Source organism: Leguminivora glycinivorella, chromosome 20 (assembly GCF_023078275.1).
Source record: "Leguminivora glycinivorella isolate SPB_JAAS2020 chromosome 20, LegGlyc_1.1, whole genome shotgun sequence".
Lineage (NCBI taxonomy): Eukaryota > Metazoa > Arthropoda > Insecta > Lepidoptera > Tortricidae > Leguminivora > Leguminivora glycinivorella.
The window spans coordinates 8,332,840-8,356,691 of record NC_062990.1 but is presented as its reverse complement, the minus strand read 5'-3'; the positions used below and the strand labels follow the sequence as shown (position 1 = coordinate 8,356,691).

At 42.2% G+C, this 23,852-nt stretch overlaps 1 protein-coding gene across 2 annotated transcripts; it reads left to right on the top strand.

Annotated features, from left to right (window-relative positions):
• The first annotated feature begins 987 nt into the window (after positions 1 to 987).
• On the top strand, positions 988 to 23,170 carry LOC125237060 (thioredoxin-related transmembrane protein 1-like). Of its 2 annotated transcripts, XM_048144003.1 has the most exons (8): positions 988 to 1,170; positions 7,409 to 7,576; positions 8,231 to 8,405; positions 10,610 to 10,711; positions 16,928 to 17,038; positions 18,825 to 18,905; positions 19,728 to 19,784; positions 23,019 to 23,170. In XM_048144003.1, exons 1-8 carry the CDS (start codon positions 1,019 to 1,021, stop codon positions 23,022 to 23,024), a joined length of 852 nt encoding a protein of 283 aa, XP_047999960.1. In that variant the 5' UTR covers positions 988 to 1,018; the 3' UTR covers positions 23,025 to 23,170. The 2 variants fall into 2 exon arrangements, with proteins under 2 accessions (XP_047999960.1, XP_047999959.1); XM_048144002.1 differs by lacking the exon at positions 23,019 to 23,170 and having other exon boundaries at positions 19,728 to 21,146.
• Positions 23,171 to 23,852: the final 682 nt, after the last annotated feature.

Here is a 23,852-nt window from a genome sequence, read left to right as displayed (position 1 = left end):
GCGACCGATCAGTGTGCACGGAACAAAACATCCAGAGAGCCAGATTTCGATCGGACGTCCGTGCGCTCAAGGCCACGTCCGCGTCCGTCGACCGATAGTTTGCACGGTTATGTGTAATGTCATTGTCCAGATTCCCGTCCGCGGTCGATTCACGACGGACGTCCGCGTAGTATGTTCCTAGCTTAAGGTATATTCATTGTCCAGATCCGCGTCCGCGGTCGCTCGACGACGGACGTCCGCGTAGTATATTCCTAGCTTTATTCTCCAAAGATAACCGACCTGACACTGATATCCAATGTCGGATCGTACAGTGTGAAATGCTCTTAAACATCATCGGGCACTTCTTTCATCCTTCTAAACCTAAAACTTGCATCGATGAATATGCTGAACACACTGATAAACATTGAAAAGCTGTTCGTCATCACATGTATACTCATTTGTATTTTTTAGAAACATGGGGGCCATAAGACCCTCTACGTGTCGGATCACCATCGGACCATTGTTATTTCGTGAAACATTTCAAAACTTGTAGCGACATCTAGCATCAATATTAAACAACTATCATATGATGATGTTACCAACAGCCATCGATAGATGGCATATTACTTAACAGTACTTATTCATAATTTTCAAGTTTATATTAAATTTGATAACAACTGTTATTCATTTAACATAAAATACAGTTATTGATTTTACTTTATTTTACATCTTTTATTTTTTTACAATGCTATATTGTGTTACAGATAAACATACAAAAATCTTAATATGAATGTAGCCACAGTAGAAAAAAATACGAGTAGAAGCAATTAATCAGAAGCTTAATTCTAATATTTTGTCTTCTTATTAACTTGTTACAAACTTAAGACAAAAGATTATATATCAAAATATAACTATTTTTCAGAATGGTAATTTAAGAGGTTAAAAATCTGTACTTTAAATTTAAAACTACCATTGTTGGTAGTAAAATTTAGTAGTGTCCGAGTGTAATGGTATTGCAACACTTAAACAAAAATCAGACATGGCGCGGGTACACAGAATTCCGGATTTTTTTCACTTTTTCATTTATTTCTCAATATTTTCATGTTGTTTACTTAATTTGGCTAGTGCAAACAGGGAGCTAGATGAAAGTAATTGGAGGGACATACTCGAAGGGGAATGGATGGTAGAATTGTGAGTATAAAAATGTGTTTTTCCTGCCGGTGTCGGCAGAAAATAAAAACGTGTCAGATTCTTTGATCTATAAATTAGACAATAAAAAGTGTATAGTGCAGTTTCTGGTATTTATTTATAGCTAGTGTATTTGTCTCGCAGTTTAAGTGCTATTCTTGTTTTTGAGGTGTGTGGGTGGTGAGTACATGACGAATGAACGTATGCTAGAGTTCATCAAACCTCTACAAGGCCGTTAAGGTCCACAAAGCACCGTTTTGAAAACCATGACGCACAGTCTATTGTTGCTGCATTTTTTCACTAAAATCCGGGAAGCTAGACTCCTATTGTTACATACTCGCACGTTAATAGACGTATTATAACTTGTTTTGACTCGGTTGTAACGAGTTTTATGTAACATTCAAGTTTTCAGTCAGGTCATTAACTTATTTGTACAAATAGTTTGCAGGTTCTTGACATTTACACATTAAGTGAGCTTAGTAACTCGCAAGCTATATAATCAAACATTTTATTATGAGCTGGACAAATGTTTTCAAGAGGCATTTTACATAATACCACAATTTTTGTGTAAATAACTGTGTTTGTAACAACTATAAAAGACACTGTCTTGATAATAGATAACTTTAGTGATCCATTGACTAGGTAATTTGCATTCTATTAACATGTTTCATAGTGAAACATAAAAACAAATAGGTACTAACATAAAATTTGTAAACCTAATACTAATAGTGGTTTGGTTTATTACATACATACACAAACTCAAATTCTGAAAAGAAATAGTCTTAGCAACTTATATATAAATTGCAAGGCAAAAACATTATTTGCTAGTGAATTTGATCATAAACATGTTAATTTATTAAATGCTTATTAGCATATTCACACCCACACCCACATTACATCATGGCATGGTAATTTGTAAGTCATGACTAATGCATTACTGCATTATACAGCTTTTGGCTTGTGAAGTAAGGAGCTAAGTTTATAAACATGCTGGTTAACCTTTCTTGTACAGTCAACCAATTGGAACCCTAGGCCACTCTACAACCATGTCAAAATGACAAGCGGAAAGAGATTTCTTACAATCTGATTTATAACGCCACTGTGACATAGTTCTACACTGCCCTGATAAGCCGAAAAGCGCTATTTTTAACACGCTTTTATTAGGTCGTCGTGTATGTAACTATGTATGTAATGGAATCTAAGGAAGCTAATTTAACCATCTTCCAGGAGTCGTAGCGTAATGAAAATTGGCAGCTATATGTAGTTCCGATGACAATACAATAATATGGTACTGTTGAGCTGATATGATGATGGAGTCGGAAGATATGAACTGGAACTACATGATGGAACATCGTATCATAGCCGTTTTTGGGTTTCTTAGAAAAGTCTTGTAATGAACTTTGACTACAATTAGGTTTCAAGGTCTGATGATGAAGCCGAAAGATATGAACTGGAACTACATGATGGAACATCGTATCATAGCTGTTTTTGGGTTTCTTAGAAAAGTCTTGTAATGAACTTTGACTACGATTAGGTTTCAAGGTCTGATGATGGAGCCGGAAGATAGGAACTGGAACTACATGATGGAACATCGTATCATAGCTGTTTTTGGGCTTCTTAGGAAAGTCTTGTAATGAACTTTGACTACAATTAGGTTTCAAGGTCTGATGATGGAGACGGAAGATATGAGCTGGAACTACATGATAGAACATCGTATCATAGCTGTTTTTGGGCTTCTTAGAAAAGTCTTGTAATGAACTTTGACTACGATTAGGTTTCAAGGTCTGATGATGGAGCCGGAAGATATGAACTGGAACTACATGATGGAACATCGTATCATAGCTGTTTTTGGGCTTCTTAGAAAAGTCTTGTAATGAACTTTGACTACGATTAGGTTTCAAGGTCTGATGATGGAGCCGGAAGATATGAACTGGAACTACATGATGGAACATCGTATCATAGCTGTTTTTGGGCTTCTTAGAAAAGTCTTGTAATGAACTATGACTACGATTAGGTTTCAAGGCCTGATGATGGTGCCGGAAGATAAGAACAGAAAAAAGGGGGGGGCTCGAGGGGGAAGCATGAAAGAAAGATTAACGTAGTATTTAAAATAAGTTGGGTTAGCGTTTTCTTGTGACCTTTCAGAGCAAACAAAGGGGGCTCGGGGGCGAAGCCCCCGCATGAAAGAAAGATTAACGTAGTATTTAAGATAAGTTGGGTTAGCGTTTTCTTGTGACCTTTAAGAGCAAACAAAGGGGGGCTCGGGGGGCGAAGCCCCCCGCATAAAATAAAGATTAACGTAGTATTTAAAATAAGTTGGGTTAGCGTTTTCTTGTGACCTTTCAGAGCAAACAAAGGGGGCTCGGGGGCGAAGCCCCCGCATAAACGAAAGATCAACGTTGTATTTAAAATAAGTTGGGTTAAGGTTTTCTTGTGATCCTTAAGAGTAAAGAAAAGGGGGGCTCGGGGGTCGAAGCCCCCGCATGAAAGAAAGATCAACGTAGTATTTAGAATAAGTTGGGTTAGCGTTTTCTTGTGACCTTTAAGAGCAAACAAAGGGGGCTCGGGGGCGAAGCCCCGGCATGAAAGAAAGATCAAAGTAGTATTTAAGATAAGTTGGGTTAGCGTTTTCTTGTGACCTTTAAGAGCAAACAAAGGGGGGCTCGGGGGGCGAAGCCCCCCGCATAAAAGAAAGATAAACGTTGTATTTAAAATAAGTTAGGTTAAGGTTTTCTTGTGATCCTTAAGAGGAAAGAAAAGGGGGGCTCGGGGGGCGAAGCCCCCCTGCATGAAAGAAAGATCAACGTAGTATTTAGAATAAGTTGGGTTAGCGTTTTCTTGTGACCTTTAAGAGCAAACAAAGGGGGCTCGGGGGCGAAGCCCCCCGCATGAAAGAAAGATCAACGTAGTATTTAAGATAAGTTGGGTTAGCGTTTTCTTGTGAACTTTAAGAGCAAACAAAGGGGGGCTCGGGGGCGAAGCCCCCCGCATAAAAGAAAGATTAACGTAGTATTTAAAATAAGTTGGGTTAGCGTTTTCTTGTGACCTTTCAGAGCAAACAAAGGGGGGCTCGTGGGGCGAAGCCCCCCGCATGAAAGAAAGATCAACGTAGTATTTAAGATAAGTTGGGTAAGCGTTTTTTGTGACCTTTAAGAGCAAACAAAAAGGGGCTTGGGGGGCGAAGCCCCCCGCATAAAAGAAAGATGAACGTTGTATTTAAAATAAGTTGGTTTAGGGTTTTCTTGTGATCCTTAAGAGTAACGAAAAGGGGAGCTCGGGGGGCTAAGCCCCCCGCATAAAAAAAAGATCAACCTAGTATTTAAAATAAGTTGGGTTAAGGTTTTCTTGTGACCCTTAAGAGTAACGAAAAGGGGGGCTCGGGGGGCGAAGCCCCCCCGCATAAAAGAAAGATAAACGTTGTATTTAAAATAAGTTGGTTTAGGGTTTTCTTGTGACCCTTAAGAGCAACGAAAAGGGGGGCTCGGGGGGCGAAGCCCCCGCATGAAAGAAAGATCAACGTACGTAGTATTTAAGATAAGTTGGGTTAGCGTTTTCTTGTGACCTTTAAGAGCAAACAAAGGGGGGCTCGGGCTCGGGCTCGGGCTCGCATAAAAGAAAGATACAGACACGTTGTATTTAAAATAAGTTGGTTTAGGGTTTTCTTGTGACCCTTAAGAGTAACGAAAAGGGGGGCTCGGGGGGCGAAGCCCCCCGCATAAAAAAAAGGTCAACGTTGTATTTAAAATAAGTTGGGTTAAGGTTTTCTTGTGATCCTTAAGAGTAAAGAAAAGGGGGGCTCGGGGGGCGAAGCCCCCCGCATGAAAGAAAGTTCAACGTAGTATTTAAAATAAGTTGGGTCAGCGTTTTCTTGTGACCTTTAAGAGCAAACAAAGGGGGCTCGGGGGGGCGAAGCCCCCCGCATAAAATAAAGATCAACGTTGTATTTAAATTAAGTTTATGTTTATCCATGGTAATGGTTTTCCTGTGACCCTTAAGAGCAAATAAAGGGGGGCTCGGCAAAAAAGAAATACTTAAATTTTATTTGAATTAGTTGAAATGTGACAATATTTTCTAATCGAGTCAAACAAAATCCCACTAGCTGAGAGCTTCAAAACAATGTATGGCGAAAGTATGTCTCTCTAATGTCTTCAAAAATTCCGCGATGGCACATGTCTATATTGTCTATCTTTTACGGATAACTTACTAGGTATAAATATTTTTATGATAATACCGTAATAAGAAGGTAGCCGCTAGTTATTATTAAGTAGCAATTAGCAATAAGTACACGTTAAGCCACAAATGGCATGTAAAATCCGCCTACTTGAAATAAATTTATGTATAAATGTTAAAAGTATTTCATTATTAATGACTAAAAAGTATAAAATAAATTAATAGTTTAAAAAACACTATAAAACACGCTTTTATAAATGCACGTAAAAGCCAAAAATAAATTATGGATCGTTCAAGTTGTCTCTATTTGTGAGCTGAAGTTTAAAAACTATGTGCTTTTAATTATAATATTTGATTGTAAAAGCGTGGGGCGCTGGAACAGGAAAAACTTTCTTGTAAACAAATACTAATCCGAACTTCCTGGCGAATGAAGTTGCATAAGAACATAACGTTTACATATGCCGCCTAAGGGTTACCAAAGAACCAAAGATATCTTGTCCACGAACAAGAACTCTGCATCCTGTCACTGTAGACACTTTCCCCTTTTGTACTTTGATTACCGGAAAAAAGCGGCGTTCTAAGTGTCGGTGACTGTCGACTCTCCTCGCTACTAGCGCATATTTTGTCTGAGTTCGACAAACTGGTACCTACTTTGAACACTGACTTTTAATTGATTTGATTGTTTAATGTAGAACCTACTAGTCATGCTGCAACTCCAGTTAGCGCGTCAATCTGTGTAACCTCCTTCCCGTAACATAGCATAATTTGATTTATCAGCAAGTTATACAAAAAGTCTTTCCTGTTCCAGCGCCCCACGCTTTTACAATCAAATATTATAATTAAAAGCACATAGTTTTTAAACTTCAGCTCACAAATAGAGACAACTTGAACGATCCATAATTTATTTTTGGCTTTTACGTGCATTTATAAAAGCGTGTTTTATAGTGTTTTTTAAACTATTAATTTATTTCAGTTCCATTTTCAAAATCATTAGGTTTTGAGATAGCGCCACTCGGCTTAGCAGGGCAGTACAGTGGCCTAGGGTTCCAATTGGTTGACCGTACATTACACAAAAAGGCTGCAAAAAATATCTTATTTCTAGAAGCATAAGAGTGTGTCAGGTATTTAGAATAACATTGGTATCATCATCATCATCATATCAGCCCTTTATTACCCACTGCTGAGCATAGACCTCTCTTCTAGTACGCCACTGGTATGCAGCTTTCATTTTGAGTGATGTTGTTGCCGATGACTATACACATATTCTTCTTCGTCGAAACCTCATGACTGAGGGTCCACTTAAGTCGCTGTACGATGCAGTGCTCTCCACTCAGGCCGATCTTTCGCTTTACACATATACTGCGGTGGCAGGTCTAAAGACCAACTATTTTATCTAAAAAATCTTAAAATCTGGTTGTTTGGAGGTTCCGCAAAATCCATACTTCAATACTAATATTATAAATGGGAAAGTGTGTGTGTCTGTTTGTTTGTCCATCTTTCACGACAAAACGGGGCGACGAATTGACGTGATTTTTTCAGTGGAGATAGTTGAAAGGATGGAGAGTGACATAGGCTACTTTTTGTCTCTTTCTAACGCAAGTGAAGCCGCGGGCAAAAGCTAGTAAATTATAAAGGGTTATCAGTATTGCGTGCGCGATAATGCTGTAGTCCAAATAAAAACTATGAAAAAGAAACTATTATTATAACATTTTTAAGTACATAATCCTGATGTAGGTATGTTTACTAGTAGGTACTGTATAATTTTGATAATCAATGATATCACTTGTGACTTGTAACCAGGCTTCATTTTAATTGCATAGTAGATGAGGTAATGCAATCAGTAAAGTCCATTACAGTTGAAATGATGAATGTTAATTATGTTTATACCTATGTAATTTTATTTCCATGGTTGACCTATTTACCTCACCAATGATATTACCATAGAAAAATGCTACTTATATCGCAAATGAATACTATACTTTGTCTCTTGTTAGGCCTACTTAGGAAGAATCCGCGAACCTAGTCGGCCTTAAACAAAGAATGTTTTCACTGACATATAACTTGTCCCCAGCTACGCGCCATGGTGTCCCGCCTGCTCCGCCCTAGCCCCCACATGGCGGGAACTGTCCGCCCGCGCGGGGAAACAGTCCCTAGCCATGCGCGCCGCCTCCGTAGATGTCACCAAGTCGCCCGGCCTCAGCGGGCGGTTTGTGGTCACAGCGCTGCCCACTATATTCCAGTGAGTAACTTTCATACATATTTGAGCATAATAAGATTGTTTCAAGAGCCATGTATGGCCCAGTTAAGAGCCCTAACATGATTGAAACTGCCTGGTTTGCGTGTGGCAGTCCCTAGCCATGCACGCCGCCTCAGTAGACGTCACCAAGTCGCCTGGCCTCAGTGGACGGTTTGTGGTCACAGCGCTGCCAATTATATTCCAGTGTGTATCGTTCGCACATCTGTCGGATCCCAAAACTGGTGGGATCTCTCAGCTTGTGCGGAGAAACAGTCCCTAGCCATGCGCGCCACCTCAGTAGATGTCACCAAGTCGCCCTGCCTCAGCGGACGCTTTGTGGTGACAGCGCTGCCTACTATATTCCAGTACCTTTCACACCTATTTGAGCATTATAAGATTAATTTCAGATCCACCTATGGTCAGTCAGAAGAAAGATAGTCTAAGCTAACGATACGCTCGTTTCTATAGATGTACCGTTTATTATCGGTGTAATAAACCTGGCATCAAATCAAACACATAAGGTCATGTCTTTAATTAAGATCTTTAATCAATTCATTTCTACTATCGACTCAGTTCATGACTGGCGTTCCATTCCATCCATTAAAAAAATCATTCAACTCAATCCTTGTATACTTAAAATACTCTCATTTATTCCAGTGTGATTGACGGTGAATTCCGCCAATACAAGGGACCTCGCGACGTAGACTCGATGCTGAGCTTTGTTCAGCAGAAGCGGTGGCAGCAGACTGAGCCTGTTCCCTCCTGGAAGGGCCCCGACTCGCTTCAAATGGGACTTGTAGCTCAGTTCTTCAAGCTCTCTCAGGCTCTGCGGGTTAGTATAGTGTTCTGTAGATGTGACAATGTTGAGCTACGTGCAGGAAAGCTTTGGCAGCAGACAGAGCCCGTTCCCTCCTGGAAGGGCCCCGACTCGCTCCAATGGGACTTGTAGCTCAGTTCTTCAAGCTCTCTCAGGCTCTGCGGGTTAGTATAGTGTTCTGTAGATGTGACAATGTTGAGCTACATGCAGGAAAGCTGTGGCAGCAGACAGAGCCCGTTCCCTCCTGGAAGGGCCCCGACTCGCTCCAATGGGACTTGTAGCTCAGTTCTTCAAGCTCTCTCAGGCTCTGCGGGTTAGTATAGTGTTCTGTAGATGTGACAATGTTGAGCTACATGCAGGAAAGCTGTGGCAGCAGACAGAGCCCGTTCCCTCCTGGAAGGGCCCCGACTCGCTCCAATGGGACTTGTAGCTCAGTTCTTCAAGCTATCTCAGGCTCTGCGGGTTAGTATAGTGTTCTTTAGATGTGACAATGTTGAGCTACATGCAGGAAAGCTGTGGCAGCAGACAGAGCCCGTTCCCTCCTGGAAGGGCCCCGACTCGCTCCAATGGGACTTGTAGCTCAGTTCTTCAAGCTCTCTCAGGCTCTGCGGGTTAGTATAGTGTTCTGTAGATGTGACAATGTTGAGCTACATGCAGGAAAGCTGTGGCAGCAGACAGAGCCCGTTCCCTCCTGGAAGGGCCCCGACTCGCTCCAATGGGACTTGTAGCTCAGTTCTTCAAGCTCTCTCAGGCTCTGCGGGTTAGTATAGTGTTCTTTAGATGTGACAATGTTGAGCTACATGCAGGAAAGCTGTGGCAGCAGACAGAGCCCGTTCCCTCCTGGAAGGGCCCCGACTCGCTCCAATGGGACTTGTAGCTCAGTTCTTCAAGTTCTCTCAGGCTCTGCGGGTTAGTATAGTGTTCTATAGATGTGACAATGTTGAGCTACATGCAGGAAAGCTGTGGCAGCAGACAGAGCCCGTTCCCTCCTGGAAGGGCCCCGACTCGCTTCAAATGGGACTTGTAGCTCAGTTCTTCAAGCTGTCTCAGACGCTCCGGGTTAGTATAAGTAGTTCTGTGCGTGTGACAATCCTATTCCACCCTGAAAGGGACCCGACTGCAAGCTTCAATAAAACTGGTATCAAAAATTGTGGACCTTTTTAATAAGTTTAATAACAACATTCAAGTTTTATACGAAATATTGTATTTTACACCACATATTAGATGGCGTGCTTAAATCACTGCACTAATTCACTTGGCAAAGCTTAGAAGCCAATGGTAGAATCTGGATAACAATAGAAGAAAATTATGTCAAATCCCAGTCATTGGGGGGACGAAAGTAGGAAAGGAAAATTTCGAGAAACTTAACACATTCAATACTAGACAAAAAATGCGCACTACGTCAGAAATCGGTCGTAATTTATAACCGCCCGTAATTTATAAACTTGTATGGCGAGAACGAGAACCCTCGTAGCGGTATCTGAGCAAAGTTCACGAGTGCCCACCAGGCAGATTCTTGGTTGTGAATATGTTAAATGAAGTAAAGATTTACTTTATTTATATTATTTATTTGTTAGCCTGTTGTGTCCCACTGCTGAGCAAAGGCCTCCCTCTCTTCCACGCGTCTCGGTTTAAGGCAATGTTTGGCCAATCTTTTCGAAAGACGTCAAGGTCGTGCCGCCATCTCCTTCGCGGTCTGCCGTCACGCCGCACTGTTCGATGTACATTCGGTACTTTTCTTGGCCCACAGGTCGTTTGGCATGCGGCAGATGTGTCCGGCCCAGTCCCATTTAAGCTTAGCGGCTGTCAGGGCTACGTCGGCTACTTTGATTTTGGAGCGCAAGATGGAGTTTCTAATCCTGTCAGTCAGTTTGACACCAAGGATGCTGCGCTCCATCGCCCTCTACCCCCTAGATTTACTTGTTTTGATAAAATTTACCAATAGTTTAAATATGTTTTTCTCAAACATGCAATGAAATATTGTCTTTACGTTCCTTAAAATGGGCTGGGAAGTATCGCTTTTTGGGCGCAACAACTCGAGAGGACTGTAAAGGGATTTCATATTATTTTTTAGGCCTAGGCCTGCAAAGAAACTTTTTTTATAAAATATTGTCCTTTAGAGCATTTTTTATTTATTTCATTGTATGTTTGAGAAAAGCACTATACATGCCTCGGCGTGAAAACGGATTCCCGGCCTCTGATGTAATGTACTATTACAGAGTGTGCACAACATGCTGATGGAGACTTACGGGCTACCGACGTGGGGCTCGTACCTGATCTTTGCTGTCGCCACTATTTTCATCGGAGCACTGCTCGGATTGGTATGTCTGTGTTTATAATATTTATTATTAGTTACTAATTTAATAGTCAAACTTATTAAGCAGTGAGTTGTGAGCTTGTACTTTCGGAGTCTGTGATAAAACCAAATTGTAAATAAGAGGTAAGTAATCAGGAATTATTTCCACAATTAAAATAATTTCCTTGGGATCCATAGATCCCATTTTATAGGAAACCCTTTTGACCAATTTGAGCGTTATAGTGTTTTTTTTTATTTTATATCTATAGCCTCGTAACGCCCACCATACAACATTTTTGCTAAGGGATTTTGATTCTAGGTATACCCCATTTGATTCTAGGTGTACCTACTTGAAATTGAGTTGAGTTTCATTTATTCGAAAAATTGAAGAATACCTGTACATGACATTTTCTTGAATTCCTCTAGATTCGTAATTGTAAAGTCTTACCCCCTTATTCATAAATGTTCACTAAAGTTATCCAGCCGATAAAGTTCGTTTGTCCCTTTCTATGACAACAATACGTCGGAAAGGGACAAACGAACTTTATCGGCTTGATAACTTTAGTGTACGCTTATGAATAGGGGGTTAGGGTGTATTCACCTTCATCCACATCGATTCGCATCTTATGAATGGGAAATCGTCTGTTAGTTCGGCTTTCCGATGTGTAAGCGTTTTCATACTAGCGAGGAAGGATCGGAACCGCTTTATTTTTACCGTTTAAAACCGGTTTATTTCGATTTTACTCCGAACTTTCTAAAGATCGCGAACGTTATGAGAACTTTATTTTAACCGAAATAAACCGGTTTATTCGACGAGTGGCGAGATGCACCGGCGCCACGTAAATACCTACGTTTACGCAGCGGCTTTTTTGTTTGGTTAGAACAGTATTACCTATCATACTGAGGAATAAACCGGTTTATTTTGTTCTTAACCGGTTAATCGAACGAAACCTTTATGAAAGCGTTCCTCTAAAAACCCGTTTAAAAATAGAGGTTTTTCGAGCGAAAACGAGATTTAAAGGTTTTGCCGCAAGTACATGATAACTGTTTTTTTCCGAGCCCTGCTAACGAGTTATTATTTGTGCCGTTTGTATATCCGAGGTCTTATATAGAGAGAGTACGTCGTAGACGTCGCATCGGACCGATAGATGGCGCCATCGTTCGTTGTAAGTCGCTCCGGCGTCACACCGCCGCGATGTTGGTAGTCCCGTTTTCCCCACCTGCAACATAAGGCTCCTACGCGCCCCGGCCCGCCACCAGCCACCCTCATTGTTTCGTCGAACGCCGAAGTGACCGGTTGTCGCGTATTCCGTTCGAACATTTTTACAGCATGGTGTCTCGAAATTAATCTTTTAGTTTCTATTTCCTTGTTACTCCTGGTCAAACCAGAGTTATTCGTGTTTTTATTTAAAAAGTGGCTTATAACGTTTCGGAATTATGAAATTTTTCAATTTCAATTTTCACCGTCAATTCTTTCTTCCCTTTTAATTTACGCTCGTTCTTCTTGAATAATGAGATATATTATGCCTCGCTAGCGATCATTATTCGTCTTTCGGGGTTCTCACGATAGAAATGAACGAGCGGTGCTTTATGATTCTACCCACTTTTTTGTAAGAAAGTTCCATGCTGCAAAAATCGTTACCGTTAATCAGTTTTTTTTTAAACTATTCGCATTTCCGAGACTAAAGTAGGAAGTGTTATTCGCGTATTAAAAGTTTCGCGCGAGAATATAAGCGGTAACGTAGGTAAGTTGCTCCGCCGGGGACCACGTGCTCCGGGGACCACGTGCTTCGCGACCGCGGGCTGCGCGACCTGCGGGCTGCGGCGGCGGCGGCGGCGGCGGAGGGCGCGGTGAAGGGCGCGGTGAAGGAATACCGCGCTCCAAGGAGGTTTGAATTTCTCCGCCGAATGGGTGAGCAGATTCACATTATTTTAGAAAGAACATGTTCGGTTTCCGATTCGGTGCGGAGGCCCCAAACCACGTGTCGGCGCCGGAACTTACTGTAGCGCTGCGATAGCGCCACTGACCGCGGCAGTGTTGTCCGCCGCGTTGGCGCCGCCGAAGTTGCGTAGAAGTTGCCTCCTCGTTAACGATGGCCATCTCTGCGGTGCCGCCGAACAACGTTGTGGCCGCCACATAGGCGTCGCGTGCGACGCTGTAAGTATGTCTGCTGCTGCCCCGACGCGAGCGCCGCGCCGTTAGTGATCTGTCGTCAATATGCAGGCTACCAGCGCGGCCACCTTCTGCCCCCGCCTACAACGCCGCGAGCCTGCTGAAGCTGTCCACCAATATCGCTGGCCGCCACGCTTATGCTGGCGCCTCGATGGTGATGCAGAGCGTTCGTCTGCCGTGACAACGCCGCGATCCTGCTGAAGCTGTCCACCAGTATCGCTGGCCGCCACGCTTATGCTGGCGCCTCGATGGTGATGCAGAGCGTGCGTCTGCCTTGACAACGCCGAGAGCCTGCTGAAGCTGTCCACCAATATCGCTGGCCGCCACGCTTATGCTGGCGCCTCGATGGTGATGCAGAGCGTTCGTCTGCCATGACAACGCCGCGATCCTGCTGAAGCTGTCCACCAGTATCGCTGGCCGCCACGCTTATGCTGGCGCCTCGATGGTGATGCAGAGCGTGCGTCTGCCTTGACAACGCCGCGAGCCTGCTGAAGCTGTCCACCAATATCGCTGGCCGCCACGCTTATGCTGGCGCCTCGATGGTGATGCAGAGCGTTCGTCTGCCATGACAACGCCGCGATCCTGCTGAAGCTGTCCACCAGTATCGCTGGCCGCCACGCTTATGCTGGCGCCTCGATGGTGATGCAGAGCGTTCGTCTGCCGTGACAACGCCGCGATCCTGCTGACTGTCCACCAGTATCGCTGGCCGCCACGGTTATGCTGGCGCCTCGATGGTAATGCAGAGCGTGCGTCAGCCCTGACAACGCCGCGATCCTGCTGTAGTTGTCCACCAGTATCGCTGGCCGCCACGCTTATGCTGGCGCCTCGATGGTGATGCAGCGAGCTCATCTGCCGTGACAACGCCGCGATCCTGCTGAAGCTGTCCACCAGTATCGCTGGCCGCCACGCTTATGCTGGCGCCTCGATGGTGATGCAGCGCGCTCATCTGCCGTGAAAACGCCGCGACCCTGCTGAAGCTGTCCACCAGTATCGCTGGCCGCCACGCTTATGCTGGCGCCTCGATGGTGATGCAGAGCGTTCGTCTGCCGTGACAAGCCTCAGTGGTGATGCGGAGCGTAATACTGTCCGCTGCACAGGCGTCGCAATCCTTCTGCTGCGTCTGCCGTGACATCGCCGCAAGCTACTTGAAGTTTTCCACCGGTGTCGTCGGCCGACACGCTGATGCTGGCGCCTTGATGTCGCCTCGATCGCACGAGGTAAGATTGCAGACGCGGCGACCTTCATCGCGCCACCGAGCGCAATACTGCGGCTGCCGCGAAGGCGTCGCTAATTTTCCTGCCGCGTCTGCCGTGACGACGCCGCGAACTCTGTTGATGCTGTTCACCGATGTAGCTGACTGTCATGCTGGCGCCGGTGCCTCCCGCGCTGACGGCGGCGACCTCGAGACGACGGCCGTCTCAATCTCACCGCCGAACGTAACATCGTCTGCTGCAGTGACAAGCTGGTAAGATTGCTGATGTGGTCCCTTGGTACTGCTAGCCGCCACGCTGATAACGCCCGTCGCGCCTAAGATGTCACGCTCACCGCGAGCACTGTCTTCCCCTACAATGGTGCCACGACCATATCCGGGCTCCGTCTGCTACGGTATCGTTGCAGACTCTGTTGCTGACCAGGCTGATACTGCCCTCCAATGTGACGCCGGGCGCCGCTATCAGCTGACATCCCGTACACTATGGTATCCACTCTTCTCTTTCCAGTTCCCGTGAAGTACTTCGACAGTATTTACACTCTATTTTGACCAATGACTCCTCCGTCGCCGAAGTGAGAACAGATAAATTCTAAAGATGCTACGTCCTAACGTGGCTTGGCCACCCATAGTTGAACGAGGTAAGACGTCAATAACCGGACGAGGAGCCGCACTGCTGCGAGGGTGTCCTGACGATGTTCGCGAGCTATCTAATCGGAGAGGCGCCTCGCGAGACGACCCTGTGATTCCTGTACGTCGCTCATTGTGTAGGTCAAAGACATCGTAAAGGTTTGCGGAATTAAAAAAAAAAAAAAACTCTTTCAGAATGTCCAGATCTGAATTCGAGCCAGCGTGCTGCATCCTGAGCGTGCGTCTGTTTACCGGGCGGACACCAAAACCGATCGGTAATCTGGCCGCGGGGGTTCCAAGTACACGACGATTTCCCGGAGGCTTGTGGCGCCCCCTGTCCATTCGAGAGATTAACTTATTCGCCGAGCCTCTAATAAACAAATTGGGAAAAATAAACCCGCTTCGCCTTAGTGAACTTGAGATTCCAGCTCAAAGCGAAAGGGGCCAGGAACTCAGGAGGACTTCAGTAGTTATCATCTGGCTCGACTATACTGAATTAATATAGAGCTTGATTCGATCGTAGAACCTGATTTCATCAATTTCACAACTTTCGTAGTCTACAGAGGGAGGTTGGTTTCCAGCATTACCTCGTACAGCTGCCGATAGCTGTAGGCCAATCGCTCCTGTTTTGCTTGCATTTGCAGCCCGATAAGACCTTAAATAATCGGAATATTGTACAAAGTAAAGCTCTTCCGATGGAAAATAATCTTCAACAGGCGGTGGCGCCGGCGACTGAAGTGACATGCAGCCGGATTAAGGTTCGCATAGCACTATATGCTATGCACAGTTCGGTTGTATGTTATGTTATGCTGTACGATGGCAGGACTACATCTCTTCGGTTACGAGTAACTACGACAGTAACTGCTGACTCCAACAGACTGTCGTACGAGGTCAGTATGCACCCCCTGGGAGCCAAGTAAGTGACCTTCGGTGACCTCGCCTTCTTCTGCTTCGCCCGTCATCGTACCTCTTCGTCTGCGAGAGCCCTGCATTACGCCGTACAACGGTACGTATTAAGCAATCGACAGCGCTCGTACTTTTCATCTTCTAGGCTAGTTTTACCGAGCGATCAGTATCCTCAAATGCCCTCACTAAAAAGAGTTCAGAGTTCAGGAGTCTCGCTTGTAACCGCGCTCGCTTGACGCGAAATAGTCTGATCGAAAATACCAGTATCGTAACAAATAGCCCTCGGGCGCGTGAGTGATGACCTTTTTCTGTGTTTGATATGGACGTAAGACGTTGGACTTTAAATAGTCATATCAAAGCTAATATTGATTTAGATAATTTTTACGAAGGGTTGACAAAAGCAGTATCAATTACGTTACCCTGCTACAGTACAGATAGTTACACTACTTTTACAGTTAATTTCCACACTTTGTGTCTGAAATTGGGTTTATAATAACCTGATAAAATAACGTGTCTGTTAATAATAAAAGTGTATCTAAGGTTTTTGTATCTTGTTCAAGTCAGCCTCGCCTACAATGTATAATAATGTCATTTCTCTAACTATTCGCTGACTAAAGCTAAACGTCATCACGAAAATCTCTTTAGGCGTTTCTGGCACCGAGATATTCGCGGATCGAAGGCGATTTCGACTGATACATCTGTCAAATCGGTTCAACAACCGATTCACTTATTCTTCTATGCTATGCCAATAGGGCTACCAAAGGCTTGCGCGCCAGCTGACTCGCCACCAGGAGATAATAAACAGGTCTCTATATAAGACCTCGGATATACAAACGGCACAAATAATATAAAAATTTTACCTTCCAATAAAATTGTTATTATTTTGCCTGGTATATCCGAGGTCTGAGTGATGCCTTCCTGGTAGGCTTAATATACCGTCGGCACTTCTCCTCAACAATGAGGGTGGCTGGTGGCGGGCCGGGGCGCGTAGGAGCCTTATGTTGCAGGTGGGGAAAACGGGACTACCAACATCGCGGCGGTGTGACGCCGGAGCGACTTACAACGAACGATGGCGCCATCTATCGGTCCGATGCGACGTCTACGACGTACTCTCTCTATATAAGACCTCGGATATACCAGGCAAAATAATAACAATTTTATTGGAAGGTAATATTTTTATATTTTATCATACATAAGATGCGAATAGTTCTGAAACTAATCTTATTTTAAGTGATTTCGGTGTTTCCTTAGTCACAAGTCACAATAAATGATAGTAAGAATGTATTCCGTCCTGAAGCAGTGATAAGAGTGGATGTGTGTGTCAGGTGCTGGTGTGCCTCATCGACGTGCTGTACCCGCCGCGCCGCAAGGACTTCGTGCCCGCCGCGCACGCCGGCGCCCGCGGCGACGCCGGGAACAAGTCCGACGACGAACAGGTACCTACTTCACTTTAGCCAATATGTAACCTCGTCCTGCCCACCATGTACAGTTTGAGCCATTGAAATTAGGAGGCACACTGACATTTTATCCCGCCAGGCGGCGCCTGTGCAAGTGCGTAGGCATCTCTCTGTCATTCATATGTGAGAGAGAAAATAAAATATTTCGCTCTCACGTATGAAATTCTTTATCTGTGCAATGGACTAATAAGATGGACTAGCTTTTTCCCGCGGCTTCGCTCGCGTTAGAAAGAGACAAAAAGTAGCCTATGTCACTCCATCCCGTCAACTATCTTCACTTAAAAAATCACGTCAATTCGTCGCTCCGTTTTGCCGTGAAAGACGGACAAACAAAAATACACACACTCATTCCCATTCATAATATTAGTATGGATTACCAGTTTTTCTTATTAGCACCACAGAATAAATAATAGTACAAGTACAAAAGGCCCACTGCTTTGATGTTCACGAAATGCCGCCTTTTTAAATACCTACAAAATTCTTACAAAGAAACCAGCCGCACGTGCGAAGCGTCGGATGATAAGGTTACCTATGGATTAAAACGAATGAATTACTCAGATAAAATTTTATATTTAAGACTTGGGTACTTTCTAGATATATATACAGTATTTTGGTTTAAGTTCCGACATCACAAGCCTCATTGAACTTTTCCGTGGGACTTCATCAATAGTAGATCTGTGTAAGAATGTCCTATGATACATAATATGTATTTTACTCATGATGTCTATTTAACTTAGCATTGTTAGCCATTCCACACGCGGACACCGCATATGAACCAAGAAAAAAAAACTCGCGACGTAAAATAACAATAGAAAGTGCGAACGTGCGTTCAGTGAGAACGCGCGCCACCCCTGATTAGGCCGCGAACTCGCGGCTGCCGGCATGTACTTGTAGCGCGGCGATAGAATCGCGGAGTGAGCCGCCCCTGCTTGTAGGCAGTTTAAGCGCTGGTGGCCTAGCGGTAAGAGCGTGCGACTTTCGATCCGGAGGTCGCGGGCACATCTCGGACACTGGCGATCAAATACATGAAAGAAGCGCGTTCCTAGCACACAGTCTAAGCTCGTGTAGGTGAACGCGTATAGTACGCTTACGCTTGTATGAGTGTAATATGACAGTTCGACTGTTCGCGTTTTGGAAAAGCGTTAACTGTGAGGTAACGGAGATGCAGCAGGAAGCAGGAGTGGCCATACTGTACGATAGCACTCCTTATTATACTGTGTCGCGGATTCGAACCCCGGATCGTACCGATAAGTTGTTCGGAACTTATGTGCGAAATGTCATTTGATATTTGCCAGTCGCTTTTCGGTGAAGCAAAACATCGTGACTAATTCCAATAAGGCCTAGTTATCCTTCGGGTTAGAAGGTCAGATGGCAGTCGCTTTCGTAAAACTAGGGCCAAATCTTGGGATTAGTTCCGTTGTCAAAGCGGACCCCAGGCTCCCATGAGCCGTGGCGAGTGCCGAGATATCGCAAGGAAGATAGGAGGGCAGTAAATAAGCGTAATCTTGTGGAGGAGAAAAGTCTGACAAACACTTGAAACCTAAATATGTAGTATTATGTGTTCGGCCTACCACGTTTGGAAATACAGGTACAAGTTTATGTATGATGTACATTTAAATGGGTCTCCATTAAAATCTGACGTGTTTACAGTGAAACATACGAAATAGAGAAAAAATATCACTAAAAGCTTAGATTTCATAATTCCACTTATGCAATAAAAAATAAAAGAAATTTCAATATACTTAACTATAAATTTATGTTGTAGGAGGAATTGATAAACGAAGATATTGTGGACGACGCGCCCTCTGGTGCTGACAGCGATGCTGAGAAGAACTCACCCAGCGACGTAAGTTATTTTTATTATTATTTAATTAGCAGGCAGGCAGTTAAAAAACTGATATAGCCTATATCCAGTGAGCATTATGACAGTAATCATAGCCGAGTTGCAGATGTGATGTGCTTGTCTAGTCTATTTTTAAACTGATTCACATTTTATGCTGAAACCACGTCTTCTGGGAACTTTTATTTTTTAAACTATTTTAATTAATAAAGAGCGGAAAGGCCACACTGACATTCTCCAAGAGTCTGGGCTAGCCCTAGAATTTGACCATAGTTATCTGACACATCAGCTTCACCCAGCAGAAGTCTATGGAAACTTCCATACAAAAAAAAAATACGAACGCCACATTTGGTAATGGAATGTTTGGAGCAACTAGCCGGATCTTAGATATTTAGTGTCAGCGGGTCAGTGTAATAATACCTATTGTGCCTAATTGTGTAGCTTAACTTCAAACTTAGGTAAATTCATTTTGCTTTAAGGTTGATTATATAAAAAAATATATTATGATCTGAAAGATAATCAACCTTATAGCAGAATGGATTTACCCAAGTTTGAAGTTTAACGACACAATTGATGGATTGAGCAAAATGTACTTAAGTTAACTAGTACCTAAGGTTTAAAAAATTTATTACATACAGGATGTAACATTAATGCTGGTGATCCATTTAAGAGCATAACCGGTATCGAATAGCGGTTACGAATACCACTTCCTTTTTTTAAAATAAACACCATGAAAATTAAAGGTACTATAGAAGGTAATGTATAAGCCGTAGGATTTATCTTCGGCAATTATGTTACATAGTGTATATGCTATTCATATGTTTTCAGAGTTCCGAGGAAGAGTCAGTCGGCGCGGCGGCCGGCGGCGACGCGCGCGCGCCCGAGGTGCGCAAGCGCAGACCGCGCAAGGCCGACTGAGCACGCACACACACACACACTACGAGACTAGTCTCGTGCACACACTACTACATGTCCAACACAATACGGATAGGGACTATTCAAAAGTAGTGTTGTGATGATCATCTCTAACATAACCCAATTAGTAATTAAGGGCCAGTTGTATCAACCACATTTAGCAGACACATCATCGTCACGCAGCAGACGTCTATGGAACTTTCCATACAATAAAATTTAACGAACGCTTTAACGGTGACAGGTGGTTCGATGCAACCGGCCCTTAGTGTTGCGAGCTAGGCCGGAATCGGCTCGTAAAGGGTAGACTCGTCACCGGCTGAATTATTATTCATAAAATTTGGCCACACACTCACACAATTTCACGAGAATCGGTTGAGATTTGCGACTTGTAGAGCAAGAATTACGCTAGTTAAACTGTAGACCTACGCTAAGACTTCAATCAAGAAGTGTGTTTTTAAGAAACTCACAACACTTAACTGACAGCCTGGTGGCTTATTTAACAGATTAAACGGCTACCTTTAAAACTATCCCAGGCTAAAAGTGGATTAATATTGCATTTTGTTAAAATCTAAGAATAAAAGTCACCAATATCTAAATGTACTAAAGAACTTAGTATAATCTTAACAATGGGCTAGTCACAGCCTCTAAAATTGAGCAAATTTGTCCTAATAACTTTCGGGGACTGATTAAAATGGCATTCAATATGTTTTTCTTATGAAAAACTTTTCCCTTTACTAGTTTTGCATTATATACCATATAAGCCAATTAGTTTAAAATATACACTACACCGTTAATAATGTCACTACAGTTTTATTACTAGATTTTAAAACAGTATCTGGCTTAAACTAAAACTTATGACTTGCTACATTTATTTGCACGTATAAATACTAATAACAGTATCTAAAATTACCTCGATTTAAACTTATTTACTACCAGTAATAAATACACATTTCAAGTAATAGCTAATATTCCTAACAATATAAATCTTAGAACAAAAACCTAAAAACTAAGGAACAGGTAATATCTGATATCAGCACAAAGTCATTTGTGTAGTTTGTAATATTTGCATTTACGTTTGTATCAAACATTATCATCAATTTGATTCTGGTTGCACTAACTACTAAACTACCCTGAGATACAACTACCCTGGTATTGATCTCATACAAAAAGTGTACACCAATACTAAAATTGGTTTTAGTGACTAGTTATTTGGGCCATTTTTTGCAAAGTTGTCCACCCCACTTGTTTTTTAGATTTGGATTTTTTTATGTGTTTTCCACTAAGAATCCCGAGCTCTTTCAATCCTAATAGGAGAAAAAAAGTGTCCCAAGGTTTTTTTCCCACTGAATGGAAGGTTCGAAATAATGTATGGAAATCTTGGGGCATTTTTTTTCTCCTATCAGGATCGAAAGAGCTCTTGATTCTGAGTATGAATCGCGTAAAAATACCCATGTTACAAAAAAAGTGGGGTAGACAACTTCGAAAAAAATGGCCCATTTAAACAGTTGATGCAACCAGCCCTAATATTATTAGAAGGTTGTATTTGAACTGCAATTTCGTGTTCTTTAACCCCCTATTGCTAGGAGTGGCCTGTCTACCCCATATCGGAAATACAGGCTTGAGTATATGTATGAATATTGCCATACGGATTTTGAGATTGAGATAATAACCTTAATACTTCTAGTATACTTTCTTAAATACTAGTGTATTGAAGTTTTGCATTTATTACAATACATATTAGAAATTTGAGGTTTACTATAGTGTCTTTGCAGTTCAGATACTTCCAAAGCTAACCCTTTACGAACATTAGCTCAAGAATAAGTGCATTTCTTGTTTATTTTAGTGTATTTTGTAATTTGCCATCGAATTGAGTGAAATGTCTTAATACTTTTTATTCACCTGTAGGCCTATCACATGATGACCGCGAGAGTATATCGCCGCGAGATGCATGACACGTCTTCTAACTGTATTAATGACATAAGGACGGGTAGTCTATCTCGCGGCAATCATGTGCTAACCCTGCTGATGTTCTAAATTAGTGGTATGTACATGAATTTATAAATATTATAATAGTTGTTCTTACTACTTATGGTTTTTTTTGTAAGGCATTAAACTAGTAGTTCGGGATAAGATATTGAGTGCAATGTATTACACTTTTCTTCATGTCGAGACAATGGATTTTTTACACAAAAATAGAGTGATTATTTTAAAAGTGTCATGGGTGACTTTCTTCTTACATATTACATGATTTGTAATTTTACCGTAAAATCTTGAGGCCTACGTATAGAAATGTATTTATATTTACATTATGTATAAGGTAAATATGTTACAACATATAAAAGTTATTTTGAACAAAATGTACAGTTGAGATTACGTTTTATATTTTGGTTAGTAAATGACCTTAAATCCATTGTCTATGGTGTATTTTCTTTTTTTTTTTCTTAGAATATTCACGCAATTTTATTTAGTTTCGCACCAAATTTTAGCGTACTTTATCTTTATTTAGAATTAGTCTTGCATAAAGTATTATACCATTCATGTCATATTTTTTGTTAGATAAATAAATACATCCAAATAATAAATGTATATCCATGAGACAGACGTTCTAAATTCAACGTTTACTTTTCATGAACAATAACTAACCTAACTTAACCACAAAATTAAAAGTGTGAAAAAACCCCCGATCGCGACATAGTGGACCGATTTTCATGAAACGTGGCAAAGAACACTCCCGACAAACAAAAACAAACTAACTCTAAATCGGTTCATCCGTTCGGGAGCTACAATGTCACAGACCGACACACACACAAACGGACAGACGTCAAACTTATAACACCCCGTCGTTTTTGCGACGGGGGTTAAAAAGAAAGTCCTATTTTGGAACATTTGCGGCATTTCAAGCCTAATAGCTCCTTGTCTCATAAGATCCCTTATATATGGAAAGTCACATTGTAACTCGATGGATAAACCTTAAACTAACGCATAAAGGTTACTAAATCATTGCGATCTTTTTTTTATAACTGCCCTAGGCGTATTTAAATATTATGAATTACTTATATAAATATAATGATTATATTTATATCCTTAAAGGAGCTAAGTGACCTTAGATCGCTTTTATTCAGTTTAAAATATAGATTGGTTAAAAGTATCGCCTAATGGAATTTAGTGAGTTTTCCATTTATTCTAGTTTATTTCTCTTTGCAGACATGAAGTAACGAAGCCATTTTTAAATATTTATAACATTCCGGATCCTAAATCTACTTGTAACTTGCGACGTACTTACATTTTACATTTGGCAAAATGAATAATTTAAATGTTATCTAAAATGACGCCAATATTAAACGTCTTTTACTATATTTTGCATTTTTATTGTATGTAGAATACTCAGATTATATGTTGCTCAGACTATTTACTATATGTTTTTTAACACATGCATTTTTCGTCCCTAATTTTAAGCTATATTGTAGTGATGTGAAGGAGTTCCCATAGAGTATGTAGAGTCACCAATATGCTATCTAGCGAAAGCCGCAATTATTTCTCTCTCGCTTTTGCGTATTGACGCGACAGAGCCAGACGGGACCTGCAGGGCAATCATGGTCGCGCGATAAATGATAAAACATCGGGCCGTCCCTATCGCACTTACAAATAGTGCGATGTTTTATCATTTAAGTTTCATTTATTCATTTACGGCCTGATGTTTTATCATTTATCGCGCGACCATAATTGCCTGCCTGCCGGCGTATCATGATGCCAATTTTATCACTTATCCACGTGGATAAAGCATCCGTCACGCTTTAGCAAGTATGTCAGTGTGAGAGTGACAGATGTCTTATCCACGTGGATAAGTGATAAAATTGGCAGCATGATACGCCGGCTGGTCATATATTTTTGCGGCCTTCGAAGATATAACATAATATTATTTCTGGTGACTAATTTGTGTCAACTTACTAGATATAGAAAATGGTCTCTTTCTCATCATAACAAATAACATTAGAGTGAACGGGGAGCAAAATAAAAGATTGAAAATTATAAAGAATT